This window comes from Gorilla gorilla, chromosome 1 (genome assembly GCF_029281585.2).
Source record: "Gorilla gorilla gorilla isolate KB3781 chromosome 1, NHGRI_mGorGor1-v2.1_pri, whole genome shotgun sequence".
Classification (NCBI taxonomy): domain Eukaryota; kingdom Metazoa; phylum Chordata; class Mammalia; order Primates; family Hominidae; genus Gorilla; species Gorilla gorilla.
In genome coordinates this window covers 191,837,870-191,855,429 of record NC_073224.2, presented here as the reverse complement: position 1 = coordinate 191,855,429, position 17,560 = coordinate 191,837,870, and the positions used below count along the sequence as shown (strand labels likewise).

The 17,560-nt window shown below is 41.3% G+C and overlaps 1 protein-coding gene across 1 annotated transcript in view; it reads right to left on the bottom strand.

Moving 5' to 3' along the window:
* Nucleotides 1-17,560, bottom strand: part of LOC101145121 (selection and upkeep of intraepithelial T-cells protein 1-like) — a 74,498-nt gene that overhangs the window by 4,896 nt on the left and 52,042 nt on the right. The window contains 2 exon segments of the mRNA XM_063709000.1: nt 11,986-12,107; nt 12,247-12,328. Coding sequence (XP_063565070.1) covers nt 11,986-12,107; nt 12,247-12,328 — 204 coding nt within the window.

The window sequence follows — 17,560 nt, the reverse complement described above, 5'->3', positions numbered from 1 at the left end:
CTGTGTGTGTCTCTGTGTCTGTGCTTCTGTGTCTATGTGTATGTCTGTGTGAGTGTCTGTGGGTCTCTCTTTGCGTGTTTGTGTGTGTATCTGTGTGTGTGTTCTCTGTGTGCCTGTATGTGTCTTTGATGTGTGTTTCTGTATGTGTCTCTGTGTGTGTCTATATGTGTGTATCTGTGTCTATGTATGTGTGTGTCATTTTGTTTGTTTCTGGGTGTGTCTACCTCTGCGTGTCTCTGTATACCTGTATCTCTGTGTGTGTGTCTGTGTGTGTGTATTTGTGTGTCTCTGTATGTGCGTCCCTGGGTGTGTGTCTGTGTGTGTGTGTGTGTGTGTATTGAGAGGGAGGGAGAAAGAAAGGGAGCGACAGATGGGTCAGCATGGAAGGTGTATCCTCATTCACAGCCCTGGGAGGAATCAGTCAATCCACCTACTGGTCAAGACCAACTCTGGTGGTGCCTGGCTGACAGTGGGAATGTGACTTTTCATTTGAGAATGGGTTTGCATTTCCTAGGAAAAGAATGTAGGAGTTGGAGTCTCAAGGAGTGGTTTTTTTTTTTTTTTTCTTTTGTGATTGAGAGAGCAGAGCCTTGTGTGCATTGGCTGACAGATACCAATCTGCGTGTTGGGGATAGCCACAGAGAAGAGACAGAGGGAACCGCAGACAGTGAGCAGGAGTCTGGTGGAACCAGTCTGCCTTTAGGCCCAAACCCCCAACTATGAATACCTCACCTTAGGGAGCTCAGTCTTTTGTTTGTTCATAAAAAACCAATCTGGGAACCAGAGGTGGACAGGAAAGAGGAGGCTGACCTGCTGCTCCCAGGTTAATGTGATCTTGGCTGGTGTTGACAAGTGTATTATGGTTCATAGCATAGCACAAACCCTTAGAGATTCCCCTTGCCCTCACCGGGGTCACCACACCAAACCAGGTATCTTCAGGAGTGAGGACCACAAAAAATTGGAGATCTCACCAGGGTGGGCAGAGATTTCTTTGTTAAAGTCTGAAGGAGAGAAGACTCAGGGGCATCTCTCTGGCTCCAAATCTCTGAAGGGCCAAAGGCAGAAGTGCTGGGGGAGTGTCAAGTTTTCATTTACAACAGGGACAGCCTGACAGTGGCTGCCTTATGTGGCAGTGAGTTTCAGTCAACAGTCAACAGAGGCCCAACGGCTACTCACCAATGGGACCAGGTGGCCATAAAGGGCTGGGGAGGGCAGAGCAAGGACCCTGCAGGTCACCGCAGGCTCCCGCCTCAGATCCTCTGACTGAGGGATGATCTAGTGAAGGACTGGTGACAGACAAGGCCATTTGAGGCAGTGTTCATCATATCCTTGGGACATGTCAAGGCTACAACTTAACATTTATAGGCTGGTTTCTGCAGGAGAACCTACGTCATGAATTGCTACCCATGGTGGAGGGGTGAATGCTCTGCATCTCAGGCCTTCCCTGCTCTATGTGGCTTCTCAGGAAAAGGAAAGAGAATAGGATGAGGATGAAAGAAAGCAGGGAGAAAAGGAAGGGGAGGGGCTCTCAGAAGATGGAACTCCAGCTAGTTGGGCACTTGCTCTGTTCCAGCACTTATATTCTTGGCCACATTGGATCTTGGTACAACCTTCTGTGGTTGCTTTACAAGTGATGGTCCAGGCAAACTATCAGCCAGTGAAGTCCTAGGTGTGCCTGTCTGTCAATCCTGTTGTATTTGGGGTACCCCATGGCCTTCTTCAGGTGGGCAGCACGGTGGCTGAAGCCTGAAAGGTCACTCGGAGTTCATTTCTTACAGCCCTTGCCCACTCCCTGCAGGCCCTGCCTCCTGCGATCCACTTGCCCTCTGCTTGATTTGTCCAATCTGTGGATTTATAGAAAAAAGAGTGGGGTGCTTGGCTCCCTCCTGTGGTTAGAGCAGTCAGAAGCTGTTGCTTGCAGGAAGCCTTGCCTTTTAGGAGTGCTAAAAAGATCACCACAATTGAAAAGATTTGGCAGAGCTAAGACATAGGGGGATATTCCAGGAATGGGGTTATCTGGCACATAGTAGGTACTCCACACAAGTCTAATGAATTAGTGAATGAAGTAGAAACCTGGAGGCAGGGGTAGGCTATTGAGGGAAAAAGGAACCAAGGCAAAGAGATGTTAAGGCACAGCATCGGATCAGGAAGGGTGCCAGGTGGGGCAAAATACCAGGCTCTGGACCCAGCTCTCCAGCCATCCCTGGGAATCCTGCACCAGCTATCTCCCCTGTGGGGCTAAAGCCCCCTTGTACAATCATGGGGTTGATGTATATGGGTGGTGCTCATTCCGGGCTGCACTTATTAATCACCTGGGAGGTTTTCAAAAATGATAACTGGGCCCTATAATTACAGATTCTGACTTAATAGGTCTGAGTTGGGGCCTGTGCAATGCATTTTTTGAAAGCTCCCAGGTGATTCTGGAGTGCCTCTGAGGCTAAGAACCAGGCGTGGGTTATTTTTCTGAATGCTTCCAGCTCATACTGCTTGTGATTCAGAGCTTTTTTTTTTTTCTTTTTTTAAAGAAATTTCACTAAATTAAATTTGTATCCTGTGCTAGTAGACTATGTTATTTCACCATTAGGACAATGGGCTGATATTTGTCACCAATAAATCTAAAGATAGATCTTGATGTTTGCATCCATAAGGTGATCCCCACCATAGGCAAGGGGAATATGATTTATTCCCCATGCCTCTAATGTAATTAAGCATGCGTTATAAAGAAAGATGCACTATTGAGATACAAACTAGTAATGACAGTTTAACTTTCAAATTGCTATTTTGTTAAGGCTACCATTGTATTGCTTCAGTGCTTAACGGTGCATTATTCATGTAGCAAACATGGAAAATCCATTGGGAGAGAAAGTGTAACACACTCAAGAGATGATTTGAGGCCTCTGGACTTTGTCACATCCCTAAGAACTATTACTTCATTCCCTTCTCTGTTTGTTCTCCTCTATTCTGTGCAAGAAGGTTAACACTGATGGGGGAAAAGAAAAAGGAAAAATAATCTACAGCATGGGTAGCTACACTTTAGATACATCACTTAGAGCAACTTGCTCCTATTAGACAAGTCCAAAGGGCAAGCATTACATTGAGGCATTTCTCAGATCTCTCCTTGCTGGGGAACATATTTTAGAATTCTGAGTTGTGTCTGTGCTGGCAGCCTTGGCTGGCCACGCTTCCCTGCCATCTCTCCCTCCATCCTAACAGGCTCTGGCCTACCACTGTGTGAGCTAGAAAGGTTGTTAACACGGCTAGCTCATAGAGAAGTTGCTAACTGGGCCCAGATGAGACTGTTGCCAGATGACACAAGCTCTGGGTTGGATTAGCAAGAAACCACTTGGAACAATATCAGTAATAAGAACCACCATTGATTGAGTGCTACCACATGCCAGATGTGATGCTGCACATGAATAGTTGGACTGATTTTCTTTATCAGCCCAAGGCATAAAAATAGGTTATATCACTTTTGCTTTTCATTTAATTGCTTAAGGCCTGTCTGCCAATCATGTCCATCTTCCTTGACTTTTTCAAGAACATTGTGTAGTGTAAAGCATTTGGTGATGTTTCCAAATGTACTCAATCTATCAGAGAGAATCTAATCTCGATTGTTAGGAGGAAGAGATTGGCTTGATTCTGTGCAAATTTATTTATTTATTTATTTTTGAGAGAGGGTCTTGCTCTGTTGCCCAGGCTGCAATGCAGTGATGCAATCTTGGCTCACTCCAACCTCCACCTTCCAGGTTCAAGCGATTCTCCTGTCTCAGCCTCCTGAGTAGCTGGGATTACTGGTGCCTGCTACCACATCTGGCTAGTGTTTGTATTTTTAGTAGAGACAGGGTTCCACCATGTTAGCCAGGCTGGTCTTAAACTCCTGACCTAGGTGATCTGCCTGCCTCGGCCTTCCAAAGTGTTGGGATTACAGGCATGAGCCACCATGCCTGGCCACCCCTGTGCAAATTTAGCTCCCTCTCCCAAGTAGTCAAATCTTGGGACATTTTGCAAAGGATAATCTTTGTGAGGCTTAAAGAATCCTGTTACAGCTGTTCCACATCTGTATTAGTCTGTTTTCACATTGCTATGAAGATACTACCTGAGATGGGGTAATTCATAAACAAAAGAGGTTTAGTTGACTCACAGTTCCACATGGTTGGGGAAGCCTCAGGAAACTTTGAATCATGACAGAAGGCAAAGGGGAAACAAGGACCTTCTTTGCAAGGTGGCAGGAGACAGCGAGAGAACCAGGAAGTGCCACACTTTAAAACCATCAGTTCTCGTGAGAACTGACTCACTTATCACGAGAACAGCATGGGTGAAACTGCCTTCATAATCCAATCACCTCCTACCAGGTCTCTCCCTCAACACATGGGGATTACAATTTGAGATGAGATCTGGGTGGGGACACAGCCAAACCATATTAATATCTTAGTGTGTACCTTGTGGTCTTTTGTTTGCAATAACTCAGAGATGCAACTGAAGTGTTCAGAGAAATATAAAACATCTATTTCAAGGTGATAAAACTTACAATGTTGTCAGATAGAAGCCACTGGCAGGTTCTGTTTTTTTTTTTTTTTTTTTTTTGAGACGGAGTCTCGCTCTATCACCCACACTGGAGTGTAGTAGCACGATCTTGGCTCACTGTAACCTCTGCCTCCTGGGTTCAAGTGATCCTCCTGCCTCAGCCTCCCAAGTAGCTGGTACTACAGGTGTGTGCTACTACACCTGGCTAATTTTCGTATTTTTAGTAGAGATGGGGTTTTGCCATGTTGGCGAGGCTGGTCTTGAACTCCTGACCTTACGTGATCTGCCTGCCTTAGCCTCCCAAAGTGTTGGGACTACAGGTGTGAGACATCATATCCTGCCAAACCCACTGGTAGGTTCTCTTGATGAAAAAAATTCTAAGTTCTGTTTTGCCTGGCAGTCTATGATACATGTGTACATAATTTAGTCTTCACAACAACTTTGCAAAGTAGATGACTTAATCTCATAGAACTTTTATTATCATAATGATAGTGAAAGTTTATATTTTCTTACCACTTTTTCTTTGTTCCAGGTTGTGCCAGGTTGTATATAAATAATAAATACTGGGCTGGGTGCAGTGGCTCACACCTGTAATCCCCACACTTTTGGAGGCCAAGGAGGGTGGATCACTTGAGGTCGGATCACTTGAGGTCAGGAGTTCAAGAGCAGTCTGATCAACATGGTGAAACCCCATCTCTACTAAAAATACAAAATTAACCGGGCATGGTGGCAGATACCTGTAATCCCAGTTACTCAAGAGGCTGAGGTGGGTGAATCACTGAAACCTGGGAGGTGGAGGCTGCAGTGAGCCAAGATCGTGCTATTGAACTCCAGCCTGGACAACAAGAGTGAAACTGTCTCAAAAAAAAAAAAAAAAAAAGTGCTATTGCTAATCCTTACCATAAGACCATAGGTAGGTATTATTATTCCATTTAACAACTAGGAAATCAAGTCTCAGAGATGTTAAGTCCTTTGCCCAAGTTTCGGTAGTTCACACATTTCACAAATCACAGAGGTAGGATTCAATAGTACATCTCACCGACTTCCAAACCCATGATTTTCACTGCGGGAAGTTATATGCCTACAGATTTTTACCTGTCTTAGAGCAGGTGGGATGTGCTTTTCCAAAGGATCCATTTCTAAAAAGGTTAGGAAGTGCATTTCAGAGATGTTATGCAGGGAACTCCTGTCACAGGGAAGGAGGGGATGGACAATGTCCCTCCAGCTCAGGAAGTGACTTGTAAACCAGCAGACAGTCCCATTGCTGAGCTCAGAGTCTGATGCAAAGAATATATCGGGAAAGATATTTGTTGAAGAGAGAACGTGTTCTGACTTGGGACTGATTACATGTTAAAGAAAATACCTTAGGATCTATCAGAGGAGGGGAGGTTACTGTGGTCTGCAGCGGTCAGGAAAGGCAGAGGCAAATTTTGACTCGGGATATGAAAAACTTGCTTACTGCCAGTCATTGACGATAGGGCAGGATCCATCAGGTTGTCATGACAAGTTTTCCCATCACTTGGGGGTTTCCAGGAGCAAATTTCTCTTTTCTCCTGAGTATGAACAGCCTTTAACAACACTGCAGTGCTAGTTTTGCCTCTAGATGGCACTCATGTACTTTTACAGCTTTTACTGCTTAGCTTCCAAAGAAATAGCACTGGTTCTGTCCAATGTTTTCCCAATTTCTTTTTGTTGTATTTCTCTAGGTCATGGTGTCCATTTACGGTGAATGAAACGCCAGAGGACAGACACGTTTATTTTATTGATTATTAATTCATGCATGTGTACCTTCTCTGAGGATAAAAAGAATTTGAGGCTGAACGACCAGTCTAGCATCCTGTATTATACATATTTGAGGCAGACAGCACAGGTGCCCTTGAGACAGTCCTTCTGATGCAAGAGCAACTTTCATTCTCTTTGGATCCTTGCACAGAGGGTCAGCCTTTGGACTTTGAGTCTATGAAGGGACAAGATTCTGACACAGCCCTGCCCTGGGGAAAAGAACCAGTTTTGTCTCAAGTGGCAGAGAGGTGGAGGAAATTTGTTTTCTTCAATTCCATATTTATTACTTTTTGTTTGCTCTTAACTATTCTATTATTCTGAGACACATCTAGGTAGACAGGATGGAGGTAAGGCACAGTCATAAGCATTGTATTTAGGGAAGTCATGAGAAACTGTGAATTTGAAATTACCAGACAGATGTAACAATCAATAAACTAGGAACATAGGAATTGGAGGCAAGGCAAGGGTTGGTAAAAGAGAAATGATATTATCCCAGGTTTTCTAAGCTTGGACAGGGGAGAATGAATTTGAGTTTGGAGTGAGAAGTTCTGGGAATGGGGCTGAGCCTGGGCTAGTTGAATTTTGAGATGGAGCAGAAGCATCTCTCCTTCCTCTGACCTTGCCCAGTATCTTATGACTATGTCTTTATTTAATAAATATATGAGCACCTCTCATGTTTCAGGTATGGGTAAAGGCATTGAGGAAGTAGCTACGGATGAGGCAAACAAAACTTCTTCCCATGAGCTTGCATGTTAGTAGCGGAAGTAAAAATCCAATAACAAAATCATTTCAGATGATGGTAAATGCTATGAGGATGACAAGATAGAAAACCATAATAGAGAGTGATTGAGATGAGGTTTATTTAGATAGAGAAGTCATGGTAGACTTTTCTGGGGTGATGTTGGAGCTGAAACCTGAACAAAGAGAAGGAACCAGCTCTCTACTGATATTTGCAATTCCAAGGAAACTACAGTTAAAGGCAGTCAACTCCCCTGGTAATATCCTAGAAAGGCTTGAGACTGTATGCATAACAAAGAATGAGAATTAAAAGTGGGGGCCCAGACAGGAGGATGAGTTGAAGCTTTGTACGTGGAAGTCGACTTGCATCCTATCCCCATGTGCAGAATGGCCTTTAGGCAGTATTTATACCTTGGCAAAAGCAAACCAAACAGGCCATAACTTTGATTACATCAGACAAACAAAATAAAATAAAATGGAAGTTCCTTTTAAAAAATATTAAAGAAGCCATCTAGGAGAGCAGGTGTAGCTACTGCCTACCTGTGTAAACCTTTCCATAATCTGGCACTTTTTTAAGGGAGAGGTGCTCTAGAGAAATGACTGGTTTCCTGGTAGCTGATAAAGTTTGATGGTCTGTAAGTCTCACTCTGACTTCATCTTTCTTTTTCTTCAGTCTTAAATATATATCGGTAAAAATGATTCCAAGATACTCGAGAAAAGTGTGCAATGTTAAGGAAAGAAATTCAATATTAAAAAAACTGAAAAAAGTAAAGATACATTTAGAGAATAGCATAATCAAACAGAAACAAACCCCAAATACCCACCTTCTCTGCCAATAACATCAAAAAGGCAACACAGTAATAAAGATTAAGGAATTACAACAAATTACTGGAAATTAAAATTTGGATTATAAAAAACTTAATAGGAAATTGAGAAGATAAAGTCTCCTTCAGACAGTGAGCAGGTAGTCATCTGCAAGCAGGAAGAGAGTCCCCACCAGAACCAGAACCAGACCATGCTGGCACCCTGATCTCAGACTTCCAGCCTCCTCAGAACTGCAATGAAATAAATTTCTGTTGTTGAAGCCATCTAGTCTACGGTTTTGTTATGGCAGCCCAAGCTAACACAGATGAATAGATGGAAAGTTTAATAGGTAATTGGAATTTATAAAAAAATTAAGTGGGACTTAAAAACTGAAAACAAAATCTGAAATTAAGTCAATTGAGCACAGCAAAACAACAGAAAGACAAGTAAATAAAAAGTATCCAAACTGAAGCACAGAGAAAGAGTGCAAAACACATAGAGAAATGTAAAAGACATGAGGGTGTCAAAGGGGCTAAAGTAAGTATAATAATAATCACAGCAGGAGAAAAATCAGGGGATGATGGAGAGGCAATATGTGAAGAAATAATGGCTGAGAATTTTCCAATACTTGATATAAATGGAATCATACAATATGAACTTTTTTGTGTTTGGCTTCCTTCACCCAGCATGATTATTTTGAGATTCATCTCTGTCAGTTTGTGTACCATTTATTTCTCTTTATTGCTGAGTAGTATAACATTGTACGTATATCCCATAGTTTATTTAATCATTCCCTCATCAATGGACTTTTGGGTTATTTCTGCTTTATGTCCATTATAAATAAAACTAACATAAATATTTGTTTATACAAATCTTTGTATAAATGTATCCTTTGTTTTCTCTTGGCTAAAAACCTAGGAGCAGCAGGGCTAGATCATATAGTAGGTATAAGTTTAACTTTTAAAGACACTGCTAAACTGTTTTACAAAGCAGCTGTACCATTTTACATTACCATCAGTGGCCCAGGAATCTTCCACTTTCTTGCCAAACCTTGGTATAGTCAGTCTTTTTGATTTTAGCCATTTTAATAGGCTTTTAGTGGTATCTCATTCATGGTTTTAGTCAACGTTTCTGTAAAGACTAATGATGCTGAGCATATCTGCATTGCTTTGGTGAAGTGTCTGTTTAAATCTTTTGTACATTTTTTATTAGGTGTTCTTATTGTTGAGTTTTGAGAGTTCTTTACACATTTTGTCCTTTATGAATGATATTCTTGGCAAATATTTCCTCTCAGTCTGTAGTTTGTCTTTTCATTTTTAAAACAGCATATTTTAAAGAGAAGTTTTTATGAAGTCCAAATTATAAATATATTATAAATATATTCTTTTTTGGATTATACTTTTGGTTTCATATCTAAGAAGTTTTTTGCCTCGTCCTAAGTTACAAAGGTTTTCTCCTGTTTTCTTCAAGAAGTTTCATTGTTTTACATTTTTAAAATTGTGGTAAAAACTAACAATATGAAATCAATCCTCTTAACAAAATGTTAAGTGTATACTATAGCACAATATTGTACAGTAGGTCTCTAGAGCTTTTTCATCTTGTGTAACTGAAATGCTATATCCACTGAACACCAACTCCCTATCCCCTCACGTGGCTAGCCTGTGAAAACCATCATTCTACCTTCTGCTTCTATGAGTTTGATTAGATTTGATACCTCATAGTAATGGAATCATACACTATCTGTTCTTCTGTGACTAGCTTACTTCACTTAGGATAATGTCTTCAAGATTCATCCATATTGTTTCATATGACAGGATTTCCTTCTTTTTAAAGGATGAATAACATTCCACTGTAAGAATATACCACATTTTCCTTATCTAATCATCGGTCAATGAACATTTAGGTTGTTTCCACATTTTGGCTACTGTGATTAATGCTGCATTGAATATGGGAGTGCAAATATCTCTTTGAAATCCTATTTTCAATTCTTTTGAAAATACCAGGAGTGGGACTGCTGGAACATATGCTAGTTCTGTCTTTTAATTTTTTGAGGAACCTCTACACTGTTTTCCAGAGTGGCTGCACTATTGACATTCTCACCAACAGTGCACAAGTATTCCAGTTTCTCTATATTCCCTCCAACTCTTGTTATTTTCTGTTTTTTATTTTTTTAAATTGCCATTCTAACAGGTGTGTGGCAACATTTAATTATGGTTTTGATTTTCATTTCCCCACTTATAGTGATGTTCAGCACCTTTTCATATGCCAGTTGGCCATTTGTATATCTTTGGAGAAATGTCTATTCAAGACCTTTGCCCACATTTTAATCAAATTATTTGGGTTTTGGCTTTTGAGTTGTAGGAATTTCTTATGTATTTTAAATATTAACTCCTGTCAGATGTATGATCTGCAAATATTTTATCCCATTCCAAAGACTGCCTTTTCACTCTGTTGATTGTTTCTTTTGCTGTGCAGAAGGTTTTTAGTTGGATGTAGTCCCACTTGTTTATTTTGCTTTTGTTGTCTATATTTTTAGTGTCATATCCAAGAAATCATTGGCGAGATCAATGTCATGAAGGTTTTTTATGATGTTTTCTTCTAAGGATTTTATGGTGTCAAGTCTTGTCTTTAATTCATTTTGAATTGATTTTTTTTGTATGGGGTAAGATAGGGATTCAGTTTCATTGTTTTACATGTCAATTTTCTCAACACCACATTTATTTATTTATTTATTTATTTATTTATTTATATTTATTTTTAGGGATAAGGTTTCACTCTGTTGCCCAGGCTGGAGTGTGGTGGTGCCATCCTAGCTCACTGCAGCCTTGAAATCCTAGGCTAAAGTAATCCTTCTGCCTCAGCCTCCCAAGTAGCTGGCACTATAGTCACATTCCATCATACCTGGCCAATTTTTTTTTTTTTACTTTTTGTAGAGTTGGGGGTCTTATTGTGTTGTCCAGGCTGGTATTAAACCCCTGGCCTCAAGCAATTCTCCCACCTCTGCCTCCCTAAGTATTGGGCTTACAGGCATGAACCACTGTGGGTGCCCAACACCATTTGTTAAAGATAGTCTCTTAGGGTGGAGCAAAATGGCTGAATAGAAGCCTACACCATTTGTCCTCTCCCTGCAGGAACACTAAATTATAACAACTAACTGCACATTAAAAGCACCATCACAAAAACCAAAACTCAAGTGAGTAACCACACTACCTGATTTTAACATCATATCACTGAAAGAGACATTGAAGAGGGCAGGAAAGACAGTCTTGAATTGGCAACACTACTCCTCCCCTATCCCCTGGGCAGTGTCTGCGTGGCATGGACAATCTGTGCTTGGGAGAGAGACAGCAGAGCAATTGTGAGGCTTTGCATTGAACTCAGTGCTGCCCTGTTATAGTGGAAAGCAGAACCAGGCTGTAGTCAGCTGACATCCGCTCATGGAGGGAGTATTTGGACTAGCCCTAGCCAGAGGGAAATCACCCATCCCAGTGGTCAGAGCTTGAGTTCCAGCAAGCCTCACCACCAGCCTGGAGTGCTCTGGGGCCCTAAGTGAACTTGAATGACAGTCTGTGCCAAAGGATTGCAATTCCTAGGCAAGTCCTAGAACTGAGCTGAGCTCAGAGCCAGTGGACTGAGGGCAACCTACTGAGAGAACAGCCAGGGTGGCAAAGGGAGGGCTTGCACCACATCTCCCCCACTATCTGACAGCAGATGCATGGTGCAGAGAAATCTGTGTTGTTGGGAGGGGGAGAGTGCAGAAAATGTGAGACTTTACATTGAACTCTGTGCTGCCCTGTCACAGTAGAGACCTGTCAGTATTCATCACTTGCTGACTAAAGAGCTCGTGGGCCATGAATAACCAACAGTGATACCCAGGTAGTACACTGTGGGCCTTTGGCTCTGAGACATGCTCGTTTCAGATGTGACCGCATTCCCAGCTGTGGTGGCTATGGTGAAAGACTATTTCAGAAAAGCAGGGAGTGGGGGAAAGTGAAGAGTACTCTGTCTTGCACCATACATACCAGCTTGACCACACTGGGATAGAGCAACAAATAGGCTCCTGGGGTCCCCAAGTCTAGGCCTAGTCTCTTGGTCAGCATTTCTGGACCTCTCTGGAGCCAGAGGAAACCCACTGACCTGAAGGTTGAGTCCAAGGCCTGGTAGCATTAATCACAAGCTGATCAAAGAGCCCCTGAACTTTAAGTAAAACACCCCATGGGCTGCTGCTGCTGGTGGCCACAGGGAGAGGCAATGTCTGCCTGTAGAAAGGGGAGGGAAGAGTGGGGAGGAATTTGTCTTGTGGTTTGAGTGCCAGCTTAGCTGCAGTAGAATAGAATACCAGGTAAATTTCTAAGGTTTTTGACTTTAATCCCTGGCTTCCAGACAGCATCTCTGAACCTATCCGGGGCCTGGGGGAACTTGCCAACCTGAAGGAGGGACAGAAACATCAGTGGGTTTGCCACCTGCTGATTGTAGAGCCCTAGTGAGCGGGGGAGAAAAAGGAAAAATTAGTTGGGCAGACAACTAAAGCTGGTCCTTGGTAAAATTCTTTTAAACAGAAAGACACCTGAAAAATCACAGTTACAGGCACAAATAGAGCAGCCTGGGGTAAAACCAAACTGCAGCTGCTGCATTGATAAGAAAGCAAAGTCCAACACAGAAGCCTTTTGTTCTTTGTGTGATTAGTGGGCTCCCATGAAAAAGTTTCCACCTCTTTTCCATGGGTACTTGCACAGGGAGGTGGTGGCTTACCCAAAACACATCCACAGTTGCACAAACAAGAGAACCTGCACTTTGTGCTGCCTAAAGATATGCCTGCAGCTCCACAGATGAGGGGAGTTGCACAGACAGTTTCACAGACAAGAGAAGTGACACAAATAGCTACAGAGATGAGGGGGAGTTTCTTATAAAAGCTGTTGGTGAGGGGGAGTTTCTTATAAAAGCTGCTGGATTCAACTGTAAAAATGGCAACCCACTCAGGCCCCCCTCTCTGCTGTGGAGAGCTTTCTTCTTTTGCTCATTCAACTTTCACTCCAACCTCACCCTTTGCCTCCATGCTCCCTAATATTCTTGGTCATGAGACAAAGAACTCCAGGTGGTACATCACAACAAGAGACTGCTACATTGTGGTGCATTGGTGAGACTGCAACACTAGGTCCTTGAGTAAACTTAGGTGGTAGCCAGGTAGTGGTTACAGTGGGCCATGGGGAAGACCCAGTGCTGGGCTGGCTTCAGATTTGAACCAACACAGTCCCAGCAGTGGTGGCCATATGTATCCTTCTGTCCTACCACTCCCAGTTCCAGGAGGTTGAACACAGAGAGATTCCGTTTGCTTGGGAGAAAGTAATGGAAAAGAACAAGAGTCTCTGCCTAATAATCCAGAAAAATTTTCCAGATCTTACCTAAGACCACCAAGTTGGCAGCTCTATGAGCCTGCAAGAACCACAGCATTATTGAGTGTGGGGCTCAAGTCCCTTTAAATACCTGGAAAGCCTCCCCATATAGAACAGGCACAAATAAGCCCAGACCTTGAAGACTACAATGAACGCCTAGCTCCTCAGTGCCCAGGCGCAGACCAACATCTATAAGCATCAAGACCATCCAGGAGAATATGACCTTACCAAGTGAGCTAAATAAGGCACCTAGGGCCAATCCTGGAGAAACACAGGTATCTGATCTTTCAGACAGATAATTGAAAATAGCTGTGTTGAAAAAAGTAAAAAAAACAATTCAAGATAACACAGAAAAGGAATTCAGAATTCTCTCAGATAATTTTAACAAAGAAATTGAAATTGTCAAAAAGATTTAAGTAGAAATTCTAGAGTTGAAAAATGCAATTGACATACTGAAGAATGCATCAGAGTCTCTTAGTAGCAGAATTGAACAAACAGAAGAAATAATTAGTGAGCTTGAAGACAGGCTATTTGACAATAAGCAGTCAGAGGAGGCAAAAGAAAAAAGAATAAAAACCAATGTAGCACACCTACAAAATCTACAAAATAGCCTCAATAGGGCAAATCTAAGAGTTATTCGCCTTAAAGAGGAGGAAGAGAAAGGGAAAAGGATAGAAAGTTTATTCAAAGGAATCATATAAGAGAACTTCCCAAATCTAAAGAAAGATACCAGTATTCAAGTAAAAGGTTATAGAACACTAAGCAGATTTAATCCAAAGAAGACTCCCTCAAGGCATTTAATAACCAAACTCCCAAAGGTCAAAGATAAAGAACAAATCTTAAAAGCAGCAACAGAAAAGATACAAATAACATACAATGGACCTCCAATAAGTCTTGAAGCAGACTTTTCAGTGAAAATCTTACAGGCCAGGAGGAGTGACATGACATATTTAAAGTAATGAAGGAAAAATACTTTCACCCTAGAATAGAATATCTGGTGAAAATATCCTCCAAATAGGAAGGAAAAATAAAGACTCTCCCAAACAAACAAAAGCTGAGGGACTTCATAAATACCAGGTCTGTTCTACAAGAAATGCTAAAGGGAGTCCTTCAATCTGAATGAAAAGGACATCAATGAGCAACAAAATATTATCTGAAGGTATGAAACTCACTGGTTATAGCACATGGAAAAATCACAGACTATTGTAATAAGACAGTAATTGTGGTATGTAAAATGTTTTTATCTTAAGTAGAAAGACTATAAAAAATAAGAACCATAACAACTTTTCAAGACATAGTACAATAAAATATAAATAGTAACAACAAACAGAGTGGGGGGACAAAATTAAAATGTAGAGTTTGTATTAGTTCTCTTTTTGTTTGTTTGTATGTTTGTTTATGCAATCAGTGTTAAATTTTCATCAGTTTTTTAAAAATTATTATTATACTTTAAGTTTTAGGGTACATGTGCACAACGTGCAGGTTTGTTACATATGTATACATGTGCCATGTTGGTGTGCTGCACCCATTAACTCGTCATTTAGCATTAGGTATATCTCCTAATGCTATCCCTCCCCTCTCCCCCCACCCCACAACAGGCCCCGGTGTGTGATGTTCCCCTTCCTGTGTCCATGTGTTCTCATTGTTCAATTCCCACCTATGAGTGAGAACACGCGGTGTTTGGTTTTTTGTCCTTGCAATAGTTTGCTGAGAATGATGGTTTCCAGCTTCATCCATGTCCCTACAAAGGACATGAACTCATCTTTTTTTATGGCTGCATAATATTCCATGGTGTATATGTGCCACATTTTCTTAATCTAATCTATCATTCTTGGACATTTGGGTTGGTTCCACTTCTTTGCTATTGTGAATACTGCCACAATAAACACACGTGTGCATGTGTCTTTATAGCAGCATGATTTATAATCCTTTGGGTATATACCCAGTAATGGGATGGCTGGGTCAAATGGTATTTCTAGTTCTAGATCCCTGAGGAATCACCACACTGACATCCACAATGGTTGAACTAGTTTACAGTCCCACCAACAGTGTAAAAGTGTTCCTATTTCTCCACATCCTCTGCAGCACCTGTTGTTTCCTGACTTTTTAATGATCGCCATTCTAACTGGTGTGAGATGGTATCTCATTGTGGTTTTGATTTGCATTTCTCTGATGGCCAGTGATGATGAGCATTTTTTCTTGTGTTTTTTGGCTGCATAAATGTCTTCTTTTGAGACGTGTCTGTTCATATCCTCCACCCACTTTTTGATGGGGTTGTTTGTTTTTTTCTTGTAAATTTGTTTGAGCTCATTGTAGATTCTGGATATTAGCCCTTTGTCAGATGAGTAGATTGCAAAAATTTTCTCCATTCTGTAGGTTTCCTGTTCACTCTGATGGTAGTTTCTTTTGCTGTGCAGAAGCTCTTTAGTTTAATTAGATCCCATTGGTCAATTTTGGCTTTTGTTGCCATTGCTTTTTGTGTTTTAGACATGAAGTCCTTGCCCATGCCTATGTCCTGAATGGTATTGCCTAGGTTTTCTTCTAGGGTTTTTATGGTTTTAGGTCTAACATGTAAGTCTTTAATCCATCTTGAATTAATTTTTGTATAAGGTGTAAGGAAGGGATCCAGTTTCAGCTTTCTACTTATGGCTAGCCAGTTTTCCCAGCAACATTTATTAAATAGGGAATCCTTTCCCCATTGGTTGTTTTTGTCAGGTTTGTCAAAGATCAGATAGTTGTAGATATGCGGCATTATTTCTGAGGGCTGTGTTCTGTTCCATTGGTCTATATCTCTATTTTGGTACCAGTACCATGCTGTTTTGGTTACTGTAACCTTGTAGCATAGTTTGAAGTCAGGTAGCGTGATGCCTCCAGCTTTGTTCTTTTGGCTTAGGATTGACTTGGAGATGCGGGCACTTTTTTGTTTCCATATGAACTTTAAAGTAGTTTTTTCCAATTCTGTGAAGAAAGTCATTGGTAGCTTGATGGGGATGGCATTGAATCTATAAATTACCTTGGGCAGTATGGCCCTTTTCATGATATTGATTCTTCCTACCCATGAACATGGAATGTTCTTCCATTTGTTTGTATCCTCTTTTATTTCTTTGAGCAGTGGTTTGTAGTTCTCCTTGAAGAGGTCCTTCACATCCCTTGTAAGTTGGATTCCTAGGTATTTTATTCTCTTTGAAGCAACTGTGAATGGGAGTTCACTCATGATTTGGCTCTCTGTTTGTCTGTTATTGGTGTATAGGAATGCCTGTGATTTTTGCACATTGATTTTGTATCCTGAGACTCTGCTGAAGTTGCTTATCAGCTTAAGGAGATTTTGGGCTGAGACGGTGGGGTTTTCTAGATATACAATCATGTTATCTGCAAACAGGGACAATTTGACTTTCTCTTTTCCTAATTGAATGCCCTTTATTTCCTTCTCCTGCCTGATTGCCCTGGCCAGAACGTCCAACACTATGTTGAATAGGAGTGGTGAGAGAGGGCATCCCTGTCTTGTGCCAGTTTTCAAAAGGAATGCTTCCAGTTTTTGTCCATTCAGTATGATATTGGCTGTGGGTTTGTCATAGATAGCTCTTATTATTTTGAGATACGTCCCATCAATACCTAATTTATTGAGAGTTTTTAGCATGAAGGGTTGTTGAATTTTGTCGAAGGCCTTTTCTGCATCTATTGAGATAATCATGTGGTTTTTGTGTATCAAGGACACACACTAAGGTCAAATTATATGTCCTTCTGTCTGAGATCCTATCCTTGTTTCCTCTGTAATTCTTATTCTTTCACAAAGCTTTGTCAAGTTTTTGCAAGTTTTGTTGCAGTCCATGGTTTGGTTTTTGCATTCTGGTCCCTTTTGCTGAGCAATCTGTAGCCTGACTTTCTTTCTGCCTCTATCTGTGACCCTACAAAGCTCTCAGCCTCCTGTTACTGTGACCTAAGTAATAGTATGAACATATTCCTAGTAGACTTTCTGGAGAGGGAGGATGGTCTGGTATGCAGTCCTCTGCTTCCAGAAATAATGCATAATGGTCATTGCCATGTATTTTGGAAATTAAACTCAGCCTGTCTGAGCTTGCACAATTTACCTTGTTTGTGTCAACATTGCTGCCTCACCCAGGAATTGGTTCCCCTTATCAACTTTCAGTTTTATTGCATATGACCTAGCCAAATTCAGCTCAAATTTTGCATAAGTCACAAATATCCTTTTCAGGAAAGGTTGCAGCAAGTCAGTATAAAAGATAAATATTAATTCTGTTCTCAATATTGGATGTATTAAATGGGATTCCAGGCAGGGCCAGCAGGAATGTGAACTGAAA